Source organism: Megascapheus bottae, chromosome 23, assembly GCF_031878675.1.
Source record: "Megascapheus bottae isolate mThoBot1 chromosome 23, mThoBot2.hap1, whole genome shotgun sequence".
Lineage (NCBI taxonomy): Eukaryota > Metazoa > Chordata > Mammalia > Rodentia > Geomyidae > Megascapheus > Megascapheus bottae.
Genome location: NC_143531.1, coordinates 9,896,383 through 9,920,518, shown reverse-complemented (window position 1 = coordinate 9,920,518; position 24,136 = coordinate 9,896,383). Strand labels below are relative to the sequence as shown.

Here is a 24,136-nt window from a genome sequence, read left to right as displayed (position 1 = left end):
TGGCTAAAATTCCCACATAATCGTGTTTCAGGTTAATAACAGTGTATTTTTCACTTGATCAGAAATAGCCCAACTGTTTTCAGGAATCTACAGTTTGTATTTTCCCAGCAATAATTGTACTATATTAAGAACCTTTCTCTGCATTGTCGGCTCTGCTGTAAGAGCTCTAATGTAGGCTTGAAGAACCCTTCCATTATGTTCTGAAAGTCAGGAAAGGAAATAGTATCAGAACCTGTTACGCTGATTTCCTTGCTTGTGTCTGCTGAGTGTTTATGTGGTCAGTAGTGATCTTTCTCTCAGTTGGTCAGTTTATATATTGTAAACCTTATTTTTATTTTTAGTATATATTGATTGTACAAGAGGGATTTCATTGACATTTCTGTACATGCATATAATATGTACCAATCAAATTCACCCCTCCTGTTATCTCCTTTACCATACTCCCCTCTTCTTTTTTTTTTTGCCAGTCCTGGGCTTGAGCTCAGGGCCTGAGCACTGTCCTTGGACTTTCTCAAGGCTAGCGCTCTACCACTTGAGCCTCAGCACCACTTCTGGCTTTTTTCTATGTATGTGGTACCGAGGAATCGAACCCGGGCCTTCATGCATGCTAGGCAAGCACTTTAACCACTAGGCCAAACTCCCGGCCCCTCCCCTCTTTTTAAAACAAATTCAGCAGGTGTTGTTCTATTCTCATCCCTGAAAATAAACTACTTAGGTCATGTTCATCCTCATTCACCATTTCCATTAGCTTTCCCACTTCTGATTGTGTTCAGGCCCACCACAGAGCCTGTTTTACTTTCCTGTCATGCTTTTTCACAGTTTCACTCTGATGTTTCAGATGTGCATACATTATATCTTGTTAAGAATAACCCTCTCCTACTATGTTCTCTTTCCCTACCTTCCCAACTCTTTATTGACCAGTAGTTTTCATGGAGATTCTTCATGTCATCTTCATACATAGTTGTAAAATATTTTGAAATGTTTTATACTCCATCTTTCTTTTTCCCTGTCCACACTCCCTTATCCCTTAAAGAGTCCTGCAGTTAAAATTATGTCTGTCTGTGTGAATATATGTGTATGTTTCTGTATTTTATGTGTTTAGGTGTCTGTATGTATATAGGTCAATGTATAAGTATTTAGATCTAGCCTGCCCCAGCTGGCTTTGAGCTGTGACTCTTAGGTCTCAGCCACCTGATTAAGTAGAATACAAGTTAAAGCCACCAGTTTCTGGCTCTCTAAGCTTTTGTTTACCTCTATTATGAAGAATAGTTTTATTGAAGGTACACTAATACAGATTGACAGTTTGAGGGGTGAGATTAGGGCTTGAATTGGGTCCTTACATGCCCTTCTCCTCTTCAGAGTTTATGTTGAGAAATCTGCTATTCTCATGGGTTTGTTCTTGTACAGAACATATGCCTTTTCCTTTACTCTGGGTACTTAGTGTTCTAACTGTAATATTTCTGGGGTGTTTCTTCTGAGATCTGGCCTGTTTGATGTTTTGTATGCTTCCTCTATTTGGATAACCCTTTCTTTCTTAAGGTTGGGAAAGTATTCTGGTATTAATTTATTGAATATGTTCTCAGAGTCTTTAATTTGTATCTCTTCCCCTTTTGCACTTATGATTTGTGTATGTATGTATGTATGTATGTATGTATGTATGTATGTGCGTATGTGCGTGCATCCGTGTGTACACATGCATGCACATGCATTTGTGCATGCCAAGCTTGTAGCTTGACTCACAGCCGGGATATTGCCCTGAGATAATGCTCAAGACCGGCACTCTACCAGTTGAGCCACAGTTGCATTTCCAGCTTTTGTTGGTAGTAAATTGTAAATGAGTGTCAAACTTTTGTGCTTGGACTGGCTTTGAACCATGATCCTCATAGCTCAGCCTCCTCAGTGGCTAGGTTTACCCATGAGTCACTGGCACCTGTCTAGGTTTGGGCTTTTTGATAGAGTCTGGGAGTTTTTGTAAATTCAGTTAATATTTTCTTAGTGTTAATTTCAATGCCTATTAACTTCCCAAACCATTCCTAGTAGGATAGTTCTTTCAGTTACAAGCTTTCTGTCTACCACTATAAAACCCTGAAAGCTTGAGCTGTGTTCTTCATGTTATGTTGGAGTGTCTTGGTCCTCTTCTCTCCCCATGTGTGAGACCGCTTCCTTTTGCTGCAAAGACACCCAGGCTTACTTGTCTCTGGGTAAAAAAAGTTATGCTGGTTGGGCCGGGAGTTTGGCCTAGTGGTAGAGTGCTTGCCTAGCATGCATGAAGACCCGCGTTCGATTCCTCGGTACCACATACATAGAAAAAAGCCAGAAGTGGTGCTGAGGCTCAAGTGGTAGAGCCTCTAGCCTTGAGGAAAGTCCAAGGCCAGTGCTCAGGCCCTGAGCTCAAGCCCAGGACTGGCAAAAAAAAAAAAAAAAAAAAAATTCTGCTGGTAAAGAGAGGAGACTTCACACTAAAAATACTTAAAAACTATCATTTGAACATTTTTTTGAGATGAACATCTAAAATTGTCAAAATTTACACTTACATAATGTCTTGATTATAAAACAAAAATATAGCACTACTCTTTAATTATTTTGTGGTGCTGAGCACTGAACACAGGGTGTTTTGTGTGTTAGAAAAGCACAGAACTGCATTCCCAGTCTATGTAATTTTTTTAAGTGTATCCATGACATGTCATTTTTTTTAAATATACTGTAGTATATTTAGCATTTGGAAAGTCTTTTTTCCTTTTTTTCCTTTTATGTATAGCCTTTTCCTGAAAGTAAAATGTCCTGCGGAGCTAGAAACTCTTTAAAAACTGTTCTATACTACAAATAAAATTTTTGAAACTACTGTTGCTTATGATCATAAGTCTAGTTATTAGAGGGGTTGTTTGTTTGTTTTTGCTTGAGCTGGCATAATATTATATAATTGGTGGGAACAGCACAAGCATCACGGATTTGATGTTATTTGGATAGAAAATGCATTTTTCGGGGGCCGGGAGTTTGGCCTAGTGGTAGAGTGCTTGCCTAACATGCACGAAGACCTGGGTTCGATTCCTTGGTACCCCACATACATAGCAAAAAGCCGGAAATGGTGCTGAGGCTCAAGTGGTAGAGTGCTAGCCTTGAGAAAGTCCAAAGACAGTGCTCAGGCCCCGAGCTCAAACCCAGGACTGACCAAAAAAAAAAAAAAAAGAAAATGCATTTTTTCAATGAGATGATTGGCTTCCCTCCCCACTAGATCTTCATATTTAGGTTACGTGTGATTCATGGGTCCATTTCATTCCGATTTCTATCTTTATACACCTAATTAGTGAGAATTGACATTTACAGAAAATAAGAATGGTATTGAAAAACTTTATTTATTTATTTATTTTTTGCCAGTCCTGGGCTTAGGGCTCAGGGCCTGAGCACTGTCCTTGGACTTTCTCAAGGCTAGCGCTTTACCACTTGAGCCTCAGCACCACTTCTGGCTTTTTGCTATGTATGTGGGGTACCGAGGAATCGAACCCTGGTCTTTGTGCATGCTAGGCAAGCACTCTACCACTAGGCCAAACTCCCGGCCTTTGAAAAACTATTTTATTGCAATATTATTTTACTGTTTAAATCTTTTTAATTCTCTGAGCCATATTTCTGAAATTGTCATTGGTTAAATTTTGTTGCCCAGATTGTAGATGGTTGTGTTATTATCACTTTGATCTAGCAGTTTACAACTTAATAAGTGCAGTCAGCTTGCTCATCACCGGAAACAGTGACATCCTGCCTCCTTTCCCTTGTATAAATGAGGAATCTGATGTTGAGAACTCTTAGTTTCCTATCCAGAGACCAACAAAGGTTCGGGAGGTAGAGATGACCAACATAGACCTTCTCCCTCCAAGCTGGCTGCGCATTTTTCCTTTTTCATTCAGCGTTTTATATTTCTTTACACCACTGCCACTCAGAAACTTACCATGTTCGTCCAGTATTCTAGAGGGGGAAAATATGGATATTGGTCATGGATTATGTAGACGTGTTCTGTCCCTATAACCTAATTGGCAAAAGCAGTTCTCAAAACGGGTATGAACATATATGATCCTGAATACTAATAGATTCACCTCCTGGAAAATTTGTTGCTGTTAAAGGGACTCCAAAAGTACTAAATATAAAATATAACAAAGTGAGAACTTCTTAAAATTAAGGCTGTATTATAGTAACAATATAACTTATTATACTTTTTGTCATTTTGACTGTTAGGGTTTGCCTGTTGTTTATTTTTGTAATTCTAGGGGGTCACACCTTTGCAAATGCTGGACACTCTTCCACTGAACTATACCCTTGACCTTGTAGGATTTTTCTAGTGTATCATCGAAAACTCTAGTAATCCTAGAAAATATTCCGTTTGAAAGAATTGGCAATAGTAATGTATGACGACATATTCACATAAGCCTAGCACTGAGGAAGATGAGGCAGAAAGATAACAAGCTGTATCCCAACTTGGCTATACACTGAGACTTTATAACTCCTTTGTACAACTACTTAATGATTTTTTTGGGCGGGGGTCTTTTTTTAGTTGGTTGTGGGACTTAGACTCTGGAAGTAGGTGTTGTCCCTGAGCTCTTCAGCTCAACGCTACTGCCCTCCCCCTTGAACCACAGCGTCATTTCTGCTTTTCTAGTGGTTAATTGGAGATAAGTCTCAGGGACTTTAGTGCCTGGGCTGGCTTTGAACCACAATCCTCACCTCTCAGCCTCCTAAATAGCTAGGATTTCAGGCGCGAGCCACCGTGCCCTGCTCTTAATGATTTTTTTTTTTGCATTGAAATGTTCTTTATTCTTGGAAAATACATTACAATGTGAATCAAATCAGAAATATAAATTAAATAATTGGCTTCTTCATTTACTCTTTTTTCCATATTTTATTGTAATTAATAGAAGGGTTACATTACATTCACCAGATGGAAGATGCATTACTTCACTTACATTGATAGCCTTTCTCATGTCTTGGTCCCCATTTCCTAAGCACCATAAGAACTAAACTAAACGAATTAGCATTTCCTAATGCACTAGTCAGTTAGGTTTGTGGAAGGTTTTTCTTTTTTTCTTCCCTCTTAGAGATGCAATTAACAGTAACTGATATTTGTTTTAAGATATACAGAAAAATTTTTCAGAGTTCAACCTGATGATAGTAGTTAATACTTAGTGTTTAGTTCAGGTGAGGTGCCCTGTCTGAGCTTTTGAAATATATTACTACTCACTTACACCTTAGAACCACTTGAGGTAGTTATCCTTCCATGTTCCAGATGATTGATGTGAAGATCAGGTGTGGCCAGGAACACACTTCCAGAACTAAAATTAAATCCGGGTCCCCATCCCACATGCTCACCCTGCTTGTCTACTCAGTAGTTCTTAACTGCTTCTCACTTTGTTCTCCGAGGACTCTTTCAAGGGCAGAGAGTTCAGATAGTAGGGAACAGGTTGGGACCTTGTAAAAGCAGAACTTATTATTTAAATAAATTGGTCATTACTTGTACCACACTACATTTCATATTTTGGAATGTAGACTGTCACTATGAGAACCACTCTTCTGTTTCATCTCTGTTATATGTCTCTATGAGATGTGTCTGTCCTGGAAAAGATCTGGAGATCTGGAAAAGATCTGTCTGGAGACAGGAGCAAGTGCTCCATTTAGTGCCAGAGAAATTTTTTTTTTCTACCCTGTAGAACAGTGGGTCAGTGTAAGATTTATGTAAGTCAGGGTTCTGTGCTTCCTTTGGGCAGTGAAAGAAGAAGGCTGTTAACACTGGCACATTTTTAGGAAAGAAAGTACAGAAATTGAAACCTGGAGATAGGTTTCTGAAAATCCATTATTTTGGGGGAACTCTTGAAAAGTCTTCTAGTAATTTAGGAAAGGTATTAGTTGCTCAAAACTGTTGGATTTAAAAAACAACTAACCTCTACTAGTACTCTTATGATTAATTTGTTTTATTGGAAACAAATATATTTCCTTTTACTAAGCAGTCTCAGAGGATATGGTTTCCTGGAGAGTTTTGCCTGAGGTATCTTGCTAGTAAGTAGTTTAATTGGAATGTCCTTTTTTAAAGTATCATCCATCCTTGGGGAGGATCAAACCCAGTGCTTGCACAGGCTGGATAGATATTCTGCCACTGAGCAAAACAGTCACCCCTCAGTAATGCCTGGTTTGTAGTTTTTCTTTTTCCTCCTCTTTTCTTTTCTCTTCTGTCCTTTCCTTGAGAAGAATGTCTTTTTTAACTACTGTGGTCTGTCCATTGCATAGCTCTTCATCATGTCAGAGTCTTTGGTGTGTTTTTTGCCTCTTGGTTCACTAAATTTAAATTAGAAACCCTGGTTATGACGCGATTTATTAGAATGTATCATTCTCTCTCCCTTTGCTGGTGCTGGTGGTTATAGGAACTCTGTACACTCTTTCTACACTGGGTTTCACTGTGAGCTTTCCCTCCCCTGTATTTAACCTGTGTATTTTCATGCGTGTGCTCTGACACTTAGGGGGCCTAAATAGAAGCACTTAGGGGTGTGCCATTCATGTATTCACTCATAACCATTGATGTATTCTAGAGTAGCTGATGTGCTTGTTGGCTGCTTTGTGTTAATGACTCTCCATTTGCTGCAGTATGTATCTGCTGCACACACCTCCAGCAGGGCAGATAAGTGTGGAATGATTATTCTGGAGCATTCCTTTGTAGATTAACTGAAGTGTCATGCTCTTGTCCACTAATAGTCCCAAGCTCTTAACAGAATTTACTTTCCAGGCAAAAGTGAGCTAAATTCTGAACCTAAGAGTTACAGTTGAAGAAAGTACGTAATATTAATGTAGTAACACCATCAATCGAAGTGTAATCTAAAATGGTGCTATTGTAAATATTAGTGTACTGTTTCATAAGTTTATTTCAGTGCACTAAATAGGTGCTATTTTTTTTTTCCACTGAGTGGCCATCTCATTGCTGTCAGTTTAAGTATTAGGATGTTTTTATTTGATAGTCTGAAGATAAATCTAATAAATAATAATAAATCTGAAGCTAAATCTATTCTAATATATTAGAATAAGTGTATGCATATGCACATATAAGTGTGTATGTTTGTCTTGTGATTGTCAACAGCCAGTCATATTCAGTCCTGAAAAGAGTGATTTTCTTTTGATTTTTTTCATACTTTGTATGAACAGTACAGTGAACAGAATTTGTTCTTGTCACATCTTTTTTTTTTTTTTTGCCAGTCCTAGGTTTGAGCTCAGGGCCTGAGCACCATCCTTGGGTTCTTTTTCTCAAGGCTAGAGCTCTTCCACTTGAGCCTTCCCACCATTTCTGGCTTTTTCCTGTGTATGTGGTACTGAGGAATCAAACCCGGATCTTTGTGCATGCTAGGCAAGCAATCTACCACTAGGCCAAACTCCCGGCCTCCTGTTACATCTTTATCACTTACATACATGTACATATGTATTTGTTTTTGTGTGTGTATTTGCCAGTCCTGGGGACTCTCCCTGAGCTTTTTGTTCTCAAGGCTTGTACTCCACCACTTGAGCCACAGCTCTACTTCTGACTTTTTGGAAGTTAATTGGAGATAAGTGTTCCATGGACTTTTCTACCCAGAGGAACTTTGAACTGTGATCCCTAGATCTCAGACTCCTTAGTAAAATTACAGACATGAGCCACTGGTGCCCAGCTTCATGTATATGTCTTTTAATGTGCAGTGCTAATAGTATTTGAGTCCTTCATTTTAAGCAGGGCATGAGAGCATGTACAAAGGTCTATACAAAGTAAAGGTAAGAAAATCCTAAGCTCAAGGCCAATCAGAGCTGCAGAGAGAGATCCTGTGTCCAAAAAAAAAAGTGAAAGAAAAGAAAAGGAAGAGGGAAGAGTTTAGACTATAGGGAAGGAAGGAGGCCAGAATGGGAAGGAGGAAAAGAAGAAAGGAAGAGTCTTATAAAGTTCTTAAAGAATAACTCCTGTAAAACATTTTACTACTGGTTGTTAAATCATAGTGCTTCCTGGTATATTGAGTTTTATTCTCATATGAATTTGAGAGAACTGCTAATTTACCTATATTTTAAAAAATATTTTAGCAAGGAAGTGGATTTCCCATGATACTTTTAGTCATGGTGGGAAGATAAAGCTTCACTCATCTATACTCTAAGCTTAGCTTCCTTTTAGACTGGTTACACAATACTAGCTTTTTCCTATCTTTTGATTTCACCACGCCAAGTAACAAAGTCTCCAATCAAGGGGAGACGAAATATGAGACTAATACTACAAATGAGAGTCTTCCTTCTATAGAGTGGATCTGTGGGATGTAGAGGTCTTAACTCCTTCATACCCCATGTAGGAGACCTCATTTATCACCTCCCTGCAGGAGATCGTCCTGTCTATAATTGTCAACTTGTAAGGCCAAAGTTAATAAGACTCTTGGTTCTTTTGTCTTGTGGGGTCAAAGTGAAATGTATGGCCTGGGCCCACTTCTCCCTAGGACACTGGGGACATAGGTTAAATATTGCCAGAGCACTGTTGGTGTTGTTAAAGTGTTATTGATAAACATTTGTTAACATCCTTCAAAGCACTTTGCTTTAAATGTGCTAAGATATTGGGTGTTAAACAGACTTAAGTCCCTAACTAGCCTTTTTCTGAGGCCCCAGTTGCCTTGGGGAGAGGACACCTGTCAGGGAGGCTGGACTGGCCTCATATAAATCTCTGAGCATGACTAGCTCCAGAAGACACTGACCCACAAGCAGCTTAAACTGGAGTCTGGCTCAACAGAAGATTAACTGTCACAACTGGCACTTCTCCCCAGGACAGGGTGGAGGGGACTTCAGCCAAATAGAGTACCCGTGATTGGTGTAAACAGATCTTTCATTTGCATAATGGACTTTTTGGTGCAAACACAATCCTTTTGCATAACAGACCAACAGTATTACATTGGTACAGATGCTTTTTTCCTTCCTCCTGGCTTTAAAATAGGCGGGGGAACTCAGCTCATTTTGTCAGCAACTGGGAGATACTTTTCTTTGTTGCTCCACTTGCTTTCTCTCAAGTGATCTTGCCACCTTTGCTGATACCACAAAGAAAAAGAAGAGAAGCAGCCACAGTGGCAGGAAGGAAGCTGCCCTGGCAGTCTGGGTAGAGTTGACCAGAGCACGGAGCAGGCAGCAGGTGGCAACAGCTCAGATGGGTTCGCAGCAGAGGGCCTCTGGTCATCTGCATGCAGAGGACCTCTTAACTCTTAAGGCCTCGAGTCCTCTGGAGTATGAGATTCTTGGGTTGAGAGACCTCTCCTACTGCAAGAAATTAATACTTGGAGTCCTGAAGCCTGTGCCACCATCCTGTCAGAGGTCAGGGACTGACTGTCATTGGCCACTGTCATCTTCATCTCCCTCATCTTGCAGTACACAAAGGCCTGGAATAGCCTGACGTAGCCCCTTTTCACTCATAATTTCTATTTGGATAGAACAAAAGGACCCCACCTGGCTGGTGGATAGCCAGGCAAAAAGAAGCCAAATGTAACCAAAAAACTCAGAAATGTCATTTTAAAATATTGTCAATGTAATACATGTAACTTTTTCATCCTTAACTAGTTTGTTCATGTTAAAGCTGCTTTTACTAAAAATTGCTTTGCAGAAAATTTCTAATGGTTCTAGTATTGATAAGACATTTGCTAATATTACTGTGCATGCTGGATGTTCTTTGGGATGTCAGAGTTCTTTCTCACTTTTATTGCAATGTCAGATTTTATTTCTCGTCCTTCATGTTGGTTTGACTCTTGTGTTTGTGCTTTCCACTTTACAGGCATGCAGTATGGTGAATATGTTAATAATCAAGCTAGCTCTGCACCGACTCCCTTGTCATCAACTTCCGATGATGAGGAAGAGGAGGAGGAGGATGAGGAAGCAGGTCTGCTTTAGCTTTACACCAGTTTTTGATCTTTTCCTACTCACATTTTCTTTTATTTCTACAGGCTTAGTCTTTAAAAAAGAAAGTGTCTCTGGAGATTATCACAATGAATTTACTTGATTTGGGTTTTGGACTGTTGAAATGGGATATGTGCTTTGTTTTTCCTCCTTTGACTATTGCTACCATTTTGTTAGTAATAGAATACATCTTTCATGATGGCAGGTGCATTTTTCTTTCAGAAACCCATTTCTTTCCATGTCCTGTGCAAAGCAGTGAGTCCTGAATGAGCTCTTGCTGTAGCTACCTTTTAGAAATAATATTTTCTGCTTTGCATGTAACTTAATCAAAATGAACTGTGTGAATAGAGAGAAGAGATTAGGTCCTCTTGGTCTGTCTTGTAACGTACTTAGAAAACTCATAATTTATAGTTATTTTCTTGTGCATAAACTAGTTGTTTCTCGTGTCAATAGTAGCTACTCAGGAGGCTGAGATCTGAGGATTGTGCTTCAAAGCAGCCTGGGCAGGAAAAAATCCAAGAGGTTCTTAGCTCCAGTTAACTACCATAAAACTGAAAGTGGAGGTGTGGCTGTGGGTCAAGTGGTATTGTCCCTTGAGCATAAAAACTCAAGGGACAGTGCCCAGACCCTGAGGTCAAGCCCTAACAACCACCACCACCAACAAAAAGAATTCATGCACATGATTGTGTGGCACAAGTTGTTGTTGTTTTTTTTCCTAGCTTGAAAATAGAATACTCCTGCAGATAAGCAGTTTAGTTCCTCTTAATTTAAACAACTGAACTAAGTGATGATCTAATTCCTATAAGAGATCACAGTTTCCTGTTTTTATTATTAAATTTGTCCTATGAACACACTGGTGTAACCAAATTGTTTAATTTTCTGTACATTTTAAAATATTTAAACCTATTTGCATGATTTTTTGAGGGGGATAAAAATAGAAAGTATTTCTATAAAAATAGAAAGTATTTCCCAAGGAGAAATAATTATTTTACTTTAAATATAAAAATACCCATCTACCTTTTCACATTTTTAACAATATCATATAATTTCAACAGAATAGTTGTGAAAAGATTGAAAGAGATTCTCATATGCTTTACCCAGATGAGCTATTTCTTCTCTGCTTGTTCTGCAGTTCTTTTTTTTATATTACACCATTTGACAGTAAGTTGGAGATACATTATGATTGTTACTGCTGAATGCTTCTGAACATATTTCCAAATGAAAAAGACAATAACTTACATACCACAGTACCGTTATCAAGAAATGAGTGTAGATGCAATATCTGATAATATAGCCTATAGTCATAGCTTCAGTTGTCTTAATTAGATTTTTATTATTATTGTTCATTAGACCTTATTAGCTATTTCAGTGGTCCAGATCCAGTCCATATTCATGCACTGAGTTTAGGTGTCATGTCTTTTTTATACTCTTCCAATGACAGTCCTTAACCTTTCTTGATCTTCACATACTCAAAGAGTGTTTCTCTATTTGGACTTAATTGATGTTTCCTCTTGATAACATTCAGGTCAAGACCAGGCGAGTGGCCTAGTGATAAGGTGCTTATGTAGCATCACAAAGCTCTGGGTTCAATTCTTCCGTACCTCATACACAGAAAAAGTGTGTGGCTCAAGTGGCAAAGGGCTAACCGTGAGCAAAATTGCTCAATGATAGCGCCCAGTCCCTGAGCTCAAGCCCCAGGAATGGTTTTAAAAAAAAAAAAAGATTTACATAATTCATTTTGACAGGATTTCAAAAGCAATATTTCATCCTATCTGAGGTAGGTGATATTAATTTGTTCCTATATTGATGAGATTAACTTATTCTACTATGATATAATAGAGTGACCTAGTTTCTCCACTGGAAAGTAAACTACACTTTCCTCTGGAAATTAATGAGTGATATATAACATCATTCTTTCAGGCTGTTAGTGTCCTGTATGTATTCAAGTATCACCCATTTGTTCTGATACTCATTGATATCTCTCAAACTCTGACAGCCTTCTTCTATATTGATAAGCTGGAGTTTTATTATAAAGAACAATCATTGATACCTAGCTTGTCCTGGAGTTGGCCAATAGCAGTTCTTTCAAACTGGCTCTGATAGTAGTTTAGAATGTTCCATGAATTTTTGAGCACTTACTTTAGGTATTTGTAGCAGGCTAAGTATCCTTAACCTGCCCTGGAATGAGCCATTGCTTGAAGAAGCTAGGATCCTGGTTCCTTTAGTGCAGAATGTATTTGCAGAAACCAGAATACAGTGTAATATTTGCAGAGCTTGACTGAAATTTGAAAAGAGAGAATGAATTGATCAATAAAGAAATTCTTGCTTGTTCCCTCCACCCCACCCCATATATAGCACTATATTGGGAATAGGGAAAGAAAAGAATATTTGAGCCTTTTTTCCCCTTTTCTGTGTAATGGTTACTTGCTAGAAGGGGCTAATCTTGGTAGTCATAGACATAAAACCTGTCGTTACTAATAATTAACAACTCAGAAGTATGAAATGTTCGGGTTTTTTTTCTTCCTTTCTGCTTAGCGGTAGACATGGAATTTGGTTTATACTTTTTTCATGTTTTATTCCTACTGTAAGGAACTAAAACCTCTTAATTGCTGGTCATTTTCAAGTTGAGCACCAAAGTTAATTTATTGGCCTTTGTGGACCTATGTTACTTGCCTCCTAGAGACAATAAAATCTTAAGTTGCCTTTTCTTACACTTTTCACAAGCTTCAAGGATTCAGTCCTTTTGATGTATTCCTTCTCTCTCTCTCTCTCTCTCTCTCTCTCTCTCTCTCTCTCTCTCTCTCTCTCTCTCTCTCTCTCTCAGAATTTAGCTCCTCTTGTTCTCTTTTTCTTCTTTGAAGCTATAACAGAGTCATTAAAAGAATGAACAAGAAAAATCTCCCTAGTTCAGTAGTCATACTTGCTTACTTGCTCTCATCATTCTTGTTGTCATTGTGTTGGTGTGAAGAATAACTAGAGCACCTAAGCTTTAGTGGCATGAGTCCAGCATAATAATGTGAGAAAGTGCTCCAAAAGTCCCAAACGTCCAGTCTGAACATGTCACCACAGTGGACAGACAATTCTACCTTATGTCTCATGAGAGGTCACTGTCCAGACACCCTGCAAATACTGTGTAAAGTTACCTGTAGGCTACATAGGCTGTGGTGATAAAACATAAATGAGACATAAGTGGATTTTGTATTTAGACTTGGTTGGTTTTAAGATATCCCAGCACTTCGCAACTATTCCAAATCTGAAAATGAAATTGAAATATGAAACAGTTTTAATCTCAAGCCTTTTAGATAGGCTTTTTTCTGCCTGTATTTTGGTTGCAAAGACCAATGCAATGGCATAGCTCTGGCCTCCAAAAATTCCTAACATGGCAGGATACTACATATGATGACAGTACAACTTGTGAAAAAGAAAATGCCTTCACTTAGGACAAGAATTGATTTTCCACAGCCATATAAAGAACACTGAAAGGATTTGAAATTTGAAAAAAAAATAGAATAAGCTATATAGAGAAAGGAAATCCAGACTTAACAGGCCACTGCCATGTGTGGTACATTAAACAAGAATAAAAGTGTTAGATGACGGAGGAAGGCACAGGCTTGTCTAAAGAAATACAGGTAAAAGACTAGCCAAAAGATGCATCTCTTCCACAACAGTGTTGCAAGCATCTTACTGTCTAGGATGGTGGGAGAATGATACAAGTATTTAAGCATGTTCAAAATGTCTTATAAAAGTTTCTTGGCTCTGCGTGTGCTTGTTTTCTTTTTTTGGGTCAGTTTTGGGGCTTGAACCCTGGGCCTGGGCACTGGCCCTGAGCTCTAAAGCTCAAGGCTACCGCCCTGCCCCTGGAACCATTTCCGGTTTTCTAGTGGTTAGTTGAAGATAAGAGTCTCTTGGACTTTAGTGCCTGGGCTGCCTTTGAACCTTGATCCTTGGATCTCAGCCTTCTGAGTAGCTAGGATTACATTTGTGTACCACCATGCCCAGCTTTGTTTTCATTTTAATACAGTTCAGATTGGTGTTGGCAGTGATGGCATGAGCTAATGAAACACTAATCAACATAACTAAAACATGCTAATTTACAGTATTTTAGCAAAGTTTATTTAGTTTAACGATGTAAAGCTTAAGTACTTTAAAGTTACATTTGATATCAGGATTATCATCACAACTTAGTAATTGCAGAACATTAGCATAACCCCCATATGTATTAGCAGAGCTCTGCAGTCTAGCTGAGCAGCACACAGCTCTAGGCAACCACTGATTTACTTGCTGTCTCCATACATTTGTCTCTGAACATCTCATACAGATACATTATATGATGCTGCTTAATACTTCTGTATGAGCATTCCATTCCTCTTTATTATTTGAAAATGCGCCATAGTGTTTAGATTTCCTTCCCTTTATTCATGGGCTGGACAGTTGTTTCTGTTTTTCAACTGTTACAAATTGAGCTACTGTGAACATTTGTCAGCATATGTTTATATAGGCTTATATTTTCTTGCATAGAAAGTCTGAGTTGTACGGAGAATTCAATCTTTTGAGCAATTAAACTTTTCTACAATGTCTATAATAAAAAAGTTATACTTTTCAATATTGCCAAAGATTGCTATTGTCTTTAGTTATAATCATTTTGATTCTCATTTCTCTTGACAGCTGATAATGTTTAACATCTTTCCATATGCTTATGCATTTATTTTCTTTAGAGAAATATCTTTGTCCATTTTTCTTTTCATTTTTAAGAGTTCTTTATATATTCTAGATACTTATTAGATAATATGATTATAAATATTTCTTCTTTGCAAGTTGTTTCCCCCCACCCTTCTCTCTCTCTCTCTCTCTCTCTCTCTCTCTCTCTCTCTCTCTCTCTCTCTCTCTCCCTCTCCCTCTCTCTCTCCCTCTCTCTCCCTCTCTCTCCCTCTCTCTCCCTCTCTCTCTCTCCCTCTCTCTCTCTCCCTCTCTCTCTCTCCCTCTCTCTCTCTCCCTCCTCTCGTCCTGGGGCTTTAACTCAGGGTCTGGGCACTGTCCTTGAGGTTTCTCAAGGCTAGCGCTCTACTACTTGAGCCACATCACCACTTCAAGCTTTTTCTGTGTATGTGGTACTGAGGAATTGAATCCAGGGCTTTATGCATGCCAGGCAAGCACTCTACCATTAGGTCATACTCCTGGCCCTCTCTCTACTTTCCTTGGTTGTTTTTTTCTTATTTTAAAGTATAGCAGCTGGGCACGGATGGCTCACGCCTGTAATCCTAGCTACATAGGAGACTGAGATCTGAGTGAGGATCATGGTTCAAAGCCAGCCTGGCACGAAAAGTCCACAAACACATGTGTTGTTGTGGATTATTAAACACATAGTAAAATATGTTCAAATAGAAGAGTCAGATGCAGGCAGTACAGGTTTCTTGGGTGTGCTCTTCAGAATAGTTTTTGTTTTGTTTTGTCTGTTGTGGGGCTTGAACACAGTGCCTGACTGCTGTCACTGAACTCTTTTACTCAAGGCTAGTGCTCTACCACTTTAAGCCACAGCTCCCCATACAGTTTTCTGGTGATTAATAGGAGTAAGGGTGTAATAGATTTTTCTTGCCCTGGCCTGGCTTTGAACTGTGATCCTCAGATCTCAGCCTCCTGAATAGCTTACATGTGGCTTACATGTATGAGCCACCAGTGCCCGACTAGAGCAGAAATATTTTTAACTTTAAGCTCCCTACTTTATTCCTTTTGCCTCTCGTGCCATATTTAAGGATTCATTTTCTAATGCAAGGCCATGAAGAGTCCCACATTCTAAGAATTTTATAACTTGAATTTAGGCCTACCATTTACTTTGGGCAAAACCAGTATCAGGAAGGGCTCTGGCTTCATTATTCTGCATGTGGATATGCCAACTTGTTCTAACACCATTTGCTGAAAAGAACATTCTTCTCCACTGAAATGTCTTGGTAAATGGTTTTGTTTTATCAAGGTAAAATTCCTTTATCACAAAACTAACCATTTTGAAGTAGAATTTACATCTACTGTGTTGTGAAACCATCACCTCTTATCTAGTCCTATGTCCTAAACTAAATTGAACTAGACAAAGTCAAACATTTGATCATCCTAAAAGAAAAATTTACTCATTAAGCAGTAACTCCACATTCAGCCTCCTGTAGCCCAGAGCTGCTACCATCTATCCTCTGCCTATTCATAGCATTCGTGTAAACATGTAGGTTTTGTGTCTGTCTTCTTTCACTTAATATGTTTCCAAGTTTCCTTCACATTGCAACATGTATTAGCATTTCATTGCTTTTTAAGGACTGAGTATATCATTGTATAAACATCCCATTTTTATCGATTCATCTGTTCATGACCATTTGAGTTTTGGTAATTTTTTTAATGCCTTTTCCTCAGGACTTTTTTCTTTTGGGGATAAAGGGTTTCAATATATAGATCAATGGGCCTTCATCCAGCCTCCATCTCCCATGTACTAGCATGTACCAACATCCCCAACACTAAGATTTTCAGCCTTACAAATCAGTTTTCTGCTTTCCTTATAAATTCACAAATAAAAGGAACAGAAAGGAAGACTCACCACTTCTTTATTAAGATGAACAGCATATGTATAGACACATATATATACACCACATCGGGCATTAAGGAAAACACTCATTTTCTGAAGACAGTAGTGATGATTGTAACTTAACCACAGTTAATGTGTCATGTAAATGATAGAATTTTGTGGGCTTGCAGTCTTGTGCCTTCAAATCATGTTCTTTCCTGAGGATAGTGTTCCTCCACAAAGAACTGTAACTATTTTGCCCTGCGCCCTTCAGTTACCAATGAAATACTGCTATGCATATCCATTCTTTTCGACCTCAACTGTAATTCAAACATTGATTAATGTTGATATTAAGAGCCAAGGGGTATCTTTTTTCCTTTTTGGCCAGTCCTGTGGCTTGAACTCAGGGCCTGGGCACTGTCCTGAAACAATTTTTGCTCCAGGCTACTACTCTGCCACTTGAGCCACAGTGCTACTTCGGGCTTTTTACCAGGGAATCAAACCCAGGGCTTCATGCATGCTAGGTGAGCATGCTACCTCTAGGCCACACTCCTGGCTGTAAGGATAGCTTCTGTACTAAAGAATTTTGTCACTTTGAAGTAGACCCAAGTCCATTTTTAAGGGAGGGACCTAATATGTTTTCTAGTTTATATGTAAGCCTATATACCCTAAGACATCTACTTAGGATATTTGTAGGTTTCCAATACAAATACTTGTGTGAGTGAAAGAAATACATTTATATTTTCCTGTCCATGTGTCTTGTCACCAGATTTCATCATAAATTGCCACTCTACTTTGCTCCTAATTTCCCAGGTTTTGGATGAATATAAGCAATAAAGATTGCATCGTCTTCACAGTTACAGATGGCCTTCATTCATATTCCCTTACTAAGTATGACAGGCATTATTTCATTCTGCACATGAATAAATGGAAACACAGAATGCTTAGTAATGTGCTAAGGATCAGCTTATGCCACAGACTCCTAGGAATATTCCAGAAAGATTGTTGTATTATAAAATTCATTAAGATTTAATCATCTTTGATGTCTGTTCCCTTACTTAAAAATGTTTAACTGAATTTTATTCTGTTCAACTTCCTATTCTCCTAATCTCTTATTCATTTTAACAAATTTTGTGTTTTAAAAAAATATTTCAAATGTAAATCATTTTAGTTTTTTCTAGTCAAAAATATTCCTAGTTGAACACAAACAGCTTGAAGCAGCTGTTGTGAGATGCACTGTAGTTCTCGACTCAGCAGATATTTGGGTTTTCCCACAGGTGTGGACAGTTCTTCCACCACCAGCAGTGCCTCGCCCATGCCCAACAGCTATGAGGCCCTGGAAGGAGGCGGCTACCCAGGTACCTTGTTTTTGTGTGTGCTCCTGTTCACGTTAAAACCACCTCATCACCAGTTGGTTTTAAAGGAAACATCTGTTGCAAATAGTTGGTAGACTATTTTTCACAGAAAAAAAAAAAATGAAGGGGGAGGATATTTTCCTGACATTTCTCAGTCCTGATTTAATCATGTTCATTGTCTTAACCCTGAGTATTGTTTCTAGGAGGCCTAAGGAACTTATCTTATTTTAGTTATTTTTTTCTCTTGTCTCTTTCAAGGAAACATTTAATAGTGACTAACTTGCTTCTTTCCCCTTCTTTAAAAAAAAAAAACAAAAACTTGTTAAATTTTCTATTTTTCCTTTTATGTTTACTTAGATTCTCCTTTCAACTAACCTGTGACTCTTTATTCCCCCTGTGGCCTCTGGTTGCCTCTACATGGTAAATAGCCACTGGGGATATGTTTTGGATGCATTACTTTAGCCAGATCTAGAAATAACTTTAATCATTGTATAAGAATATAGAAATAGTGGGTAGTGTTAAAGAACAATTACTTGACACCCTTTCACCACCCTACAGTGATTTTAAACTTCAGTACTAAGAGAACAAATAATTTTGATTCTTACCACTTGGATTATAATCCAAGACAAAGTTTAACTAAAGTTGGAGTGCTGTACTTAATTGGATGCTAACCATCATTCCTATTCTGTGAATCAGTAGAAAACATCAATTCTGTCAGCTTACTACAAAGTATCTTTTTCAAGACTATTCAAATTCAAATTAAACATCTTTCTTAGAAATTAATGTGTATACATATATGTGTGTATAGTTATGAACGGTTCCAAAAGCAGTAACCATTGAAATGTTACCAAATTACTTCATTCACTGAAATAGTGAACACTGTAACTCTAGCATTTTATGATCTCTGAATTAACCTGAAATGAAATGTCACTTGTGACAATTAAAAGATCTTGACCTTAAATTCAGACATCGATCTTTTGTATATTCAGTCAACAGATTTTCATCTTTTTTTTCTTTTCTTTTTTAAATTTTATTTTTTTTTATTGTAGGGGTAATGTATAGAGGGGTTATAGTTACATTCGCCAGGTAGTAGGTACATTACTTCTCACACATTCATAACCCTTCTCATGTTTTTATCCCCATTTCCTTCCCCCCACCCCCTACAAATTTTCATCTTGTAATAAATTATGCTTCTGCACAAGTTTTCCAGTAACTGTATATACTTCTCTAAATGAAGGATATATTTAAGCATCCCTTGCAAAAATAGTAAATGAATTAAAGGTCTATTGTATGTCTACTACTAGGCTAGATCTTGGGTCTATAGAACTTTGGAAATATTGTCCTTTTCTAAAGGAGAGATTTAGACTTTGATGTTTATGACTTTCAATTTTTTGTTTCTTAAATTGATGACTTGTCACATTAAAAAGATATTTCGATCCATGTTCTTAGACAGAGAAAGCACTATGAATTGAAGCTCTAGTCCTTATAAGAAGTCCAAAGGGTTACAGAACACCAATAAGCTGAGCTTTATGTAATCGGGACAGATAATAGCTGAATGATTAGAAATGTAGTTTCAGAAATATATTAGGCCTAGTAGTAGAGTGCTTGCCTAGCATGCATGAAGACCCAGGTTCGATTCCTTGGTACCACATACATAGAAAAGCTGGAAATGGTGCCGTGGCTCAAGTGGCAGAGCTCTAGCCTTCAGGAAAACCCAAGGACAGTGCTCAGGCCCTGAGTTCAGTCCCCAGGACTGGCAAAAAAAATATATATATATAACCAATATGTATAGTCAAAACTAGAAGTAACAGATTGAACAGAAAGGTGTGATTCCTCAAGGATCTTTTAAAAAATGTTATTAAAACCACTAATTTTCAGGATGTATGTTTACAGTCTTATTGCTAATGAAAATATACCAGTTTTAAGCAGGGCACTGATGGCTTCTAAGGATTACAGTTTAAAGTCAGTGAGCCTCTTATCTCCAGTTAAGCATCAAAAAAGCCTGAAGTAGAGCTGTGGCTCAAGTGGTAGAGTAGTACCCTTGAGCCAAAACAAAAAGCCCAAGGACAGCATCCAGGCCCTGAGTTCAAGCCCCAGGATTTACATAAGCATAAATAAAAAAAAATCAATTTTATAAGGAAAAAATTAAAATGATCACACATTATTGAACCTTAAATAAGAGAGTAGAGCTAACATTTTAGCTGAGCCCAAGTTCAAATCAAACCCCAGTACTGCCAAAAAATACTTGTTAGGGGATTATGGAAATGTGCTACTCCTACCCTGGGCATTTACATGCTTGGCAGGGTCAGGTAGAGGACAAGTTAGAGGGAAAAGATAGTGGGCACTCTAGTTTTTTCAGCCAGGATCTCTATATGAAGCCCAGGTATCCTTCAATTCAGGGTCTTCCTACAGTGTCTCCTGAGTCTGAGGATTACAGATGAACCACCTGGTCTAGCTTTGACATGATTGCTTTGCTTTGGTTGATTCTTAACCTCAATCCTACTCAGAGAATAATAGCTTGGAACAAAACAAAACAAAAAAACCAGTATGAGCTGTACTAACTAGAGAATGTGGATCCATCTGTAAAAAAAAGTGATAAAGCTGGAGGCATATAGATATACAGGTTCATTATTCTCTGTACTTGATGCGCATTTAGAATTTGTCAGAGGATAAAGTTTTGAAAAGACAGGAAAATGTTAAAAAGATATTGTTTTAAATGTTAAAAAGATATTGTTTTAAAAAGAAAAAAGATGGGGCCGGGAGTTTGGCCTAGTGGTAGAATGCTTGCCTAGCATGCACGAAGACCCAGGTTCGATTCCTCAGTACCACATATGCAGCAAAAAGCCAGAAGTGGTACTGTGGCTCAAGTGGTAGAGCCCTAGCCTTGAGAAAATCCAGGGACAGTGCTCAGGCCCTGAGCCCAAGCCCAGGACTGGCAAAAAAAAAAAAAGAAAGAAAAAAGATATTTTTTGCCAGGATCAGCTCTTTATACTGTCCTGATTTTCAGTTGTTTTTTTCTCCCTTGTTAGAGATGCATTCTTCATCAGCAAGCAGTCCTGTTCCTGATCCTGGCCCTGAACCTGATCCTGCTCCTTCTTCAGCTTCTGCTCCAGCTTCTGTTTCTGCTGCTCCTCACCCTTCAAAAATGGTTAAGCCTTTTGGCTATGGCTACCCAACTCTTCAGCCTGGTTATCAGAACACTGCACCACTTAGCTCTGGAGTACGTCCCAGTAACCCCGTGTATTCTGGATTCCAACAGTATCCTCAGGTAGGGATTCAGTCATGTGAAGACTGAATCAGCATGCGTTTAACAAGGTTAAATCTAGATTTAGATTTAGCTTTCAATCTTCAGTGCACAAGTATTCATTTTATAATCAAGAAATTAAATGTTAAGTTTTAAAAAAAAATCTGTACTACTAAAGCTGGCATTGTCCCCAGATAATGACATAGTAGGATATGGCTTAGGATTTATTTTAGTTCCTTCTCTTCACTGGAGGCACCCTCGATGACACACAAATGACCCTGGTGAGAGCCTCCATTCATTTAACTTGGGCCACATGTGCTCATTAACTGCTGCCAGGACCGGTCTGACATGACTTCTGAAGACACCTCCTAAAGATTTAACAGTTTGATTATATACAGAACAGTGAATGTTTCACATTTTTATGGTGAGAGGAAAATAAATACAGGGAATTGATTGAAATGGAACAAGTATAAGTGTTTCAACTTAAAATGTTCTTAGTAGCCTTATACAAATTACATCTTCCACTAAGCTAAATTAGAAGTAGAAAAGTTCAAAGGAAAGGTTGATTCTTAGAAGTGTTAGACAAGACAAAAACAATTACATCAGTAAATAGTGTTCTATAATGCCTTCAGGCAAGAGTTGAGACCTTTTGCCAAATCTGACCCACTGCCTGTTTTTGTGAATGACACTAATGGAATATATCAGTGCCCATTCTTTAATGTATTGTTTGTAGATAGTTATGATTTGGGCTTATAGAACCTGTACAGACCTAAAATCTTTATGTTGTTGTTGTTTGGTGTTGGCCCTAGGGTTTAAACTCGGGGTCGGGGCACTGTCTCTGAGATTCTTGTTCTTAAAGTTAGCACCCTACCACCTGATCTCCATTCTGCTTTTTCTGAGTAATATTGGAGATAAGAGTCTTATGGACTTTTCTTCCCGAGCTGGCTTTGAACTGTTATCTTCAGATGTCAGCCTCCTGAGTCGTTAGGATTATAGATACAAGCTACCAGTGCCCAGCCAGACCTTAAAATCTTACCAGTATGGCTGCATTTCATCTATGATTAACATCAAATCAATTTTAAGGAGATATTTACTTTTGAAGTGCTAGAATAAGTATCTTAGTTTAGCTCTGGAGAGCCTTTTATGGTACCAGTGAATGCTATTGAACAATTCACTTGATGTAGCTACTGGCTCTTTTTGTAGTGATTTGATTTAAGATAATTTTAAGTGTTGGAAAGCCTTTCAGGAGAAAAATTTTCAGATTTGTTTCTTAGGAAAAATGGAGCTGTGCTCAAGTGGTAGAACACTATCTTTGAGCAAAAAGCCCCAGGGATAGTGCCCAGGTCCTGAGTTTAAGCCCAAGAACGCACATACAAACACAATTTTTTTAAGTTTATAAATAGGAAACAGGGGTATCAAGGGTTCAAGAAATAATGTACCCATTATCTGATGAATGTAACCCTCTGTACATTATCCCAGTAATAAAATACAATAAAAAAAATACTAAGCTGGGCCCGGTGGCTCATGCCTGTAATCTTAGCTACTCAAGAGACTGAGATCTGAGGATCAAGGTTCAAAGCCAGCCCAGGCACAAAAGGACTTGAGACTCTTATCTCCAATTAACCCCTAAAAAACCAGAAGTGGGGTTTGGCTCCAGGGTAGGGTGGTAGCCTTGAGCTGAAGAGCTCAGGGACAGCACCCAGGCCTAGTTCAAGCCCCATGACCCCCCACAAAAAAAAAAAAAAATGACTAAGTTAAGAAAAGAGTTGGAAAAAAATATTACTATTTGTTTAACATGTCATTTGAAATATGATGTAAAAATCAATGTTAATAAATTCTTTAATAAAAAAATGACAATACCCTGGACCGGGAGTTTGGCCTAGTGGTTAAAGTGCTTGCCTAGCATGCATGAAGACCGGGGTTCGATTCCTTGGCACCACATACATACAAAAAAGCCAGAAGGGCCGGGAGTTTGGCCTAGTGGTTAAAGTGCTTGCCTAGCATGCATGAAGACCCGGGTTCGATTCCTCGGTACCACATACATAGACAAAAAGCCAGAAGTGGTGCTGAGGCTCAAGTGGTAGAGCTCTGGCCTTGAGAAAGTCCAAGGACAGTGTTCAGGCCCTGAGCTCAAGCCCAGGACTGGCAAAAAAAAAAAAAAAAAAAAGCCAGAAGTGGTGCTGAGGCTCAAGTGGTAGAGCTCTAGCCTTGAGAAAGTCCAAGGACAGTGCTCAGGCCCTGAGCTCAAGCCCAGGACTGGCAAAAAAAAAAAAATGACAATACTGTTAAAAATGAAAAAGAAAAAAGAAAGTATTAGAAAAATAAATATTTTACCAGATAGATGAGAAAAGAAAACTCAATAGTAATATAGTATAGCTTAAAAAAAAAACTAGTACATCAACAATTACAGAAACGTAAGTAAACAACAACAACAAAAAAGCATCTAATATTTCCTTCATCAAGACACAAGCATCATCTTTGGGATCTGTTTTCCAGATTTCTAGCTTTGTGTCTTTACTAGTAAAGAAACTGGTCATCCAAATGACATATTTAAATAAAGAAGCTTAAATGTGGACCTTGTTTTTATACCTTTCTAACTTATTAGTCTAATATCTTTCTGTATTATTATATATTCTTTATCATTTCAAAGCTATATGTCTTTATAATCATCCAGCCTACCATTGCCTGGTATAATTGAATATCAAATGACCATCCTTTCACACACACACACACAATTTTTTTTTATTTCCTTAATGAAATTTATGCAAGTGGAATTAATGAAACAAAGCATGTAGTTTCAGGAGATTAAACTTTATCTCTAATCATTCAGTAACCTTTTTTGAGTCTTTACTTGGCAGCACTTTTCTAGACACTGAACATACACGTTTTATATATGCAAGAGAGAAATTTCCAGTTGCGGCTGGACGTTGCTTAGTAATAGGGAAGGTAATAGGGATGAGCTAAAGAAGAACTACAGTCAGAATCTAGGATTTTACCCAAGTGCAAGAATGAGACATTGGAAGCTCTGTACAGTGGAATGATATCTAATTAACATATTCAGAGAATTATTTTGACTATTGTGGAAAGAACTAA

At 38.2% G+C, this 24,136-nt stretch overlaps 1 protein-coding gene across 5 annotated transcripts in view; it reads left to right on the top strand.

Moving 5' to 3' along the window:
- Positions 1-24,136, top strand: part of Sec24b (SEC24 homolog B, COPII component) — a 67,610-nt gene that overhangs the window by 19,034 nt on the left and 24,440 nt on the right. For 3 of the 5 annotated variants that reach the window (XM_090356697.1, XM_090356696.1, XM_090356700.1), the window contains exons 4-6: positions 9,782-9,886; positions 17,722-17,802; positions 20,829-21,067. In XM_090356697.1, the coding sequence (XP_090212823.1) occupies positions 9,782-9,886; positions 17,722-17,802; positions 20,829-21,067 (425 nt within the window). The remainder of the gene's footprint in view (positions 1-9,781; positions 9,887-17,721; positions 17,803-20,828; positions 21,068-24,136) is intronic. The other 2 variants (XM_090356699.1, XM_090356698.1) reach the window with 1 other exon arrangement.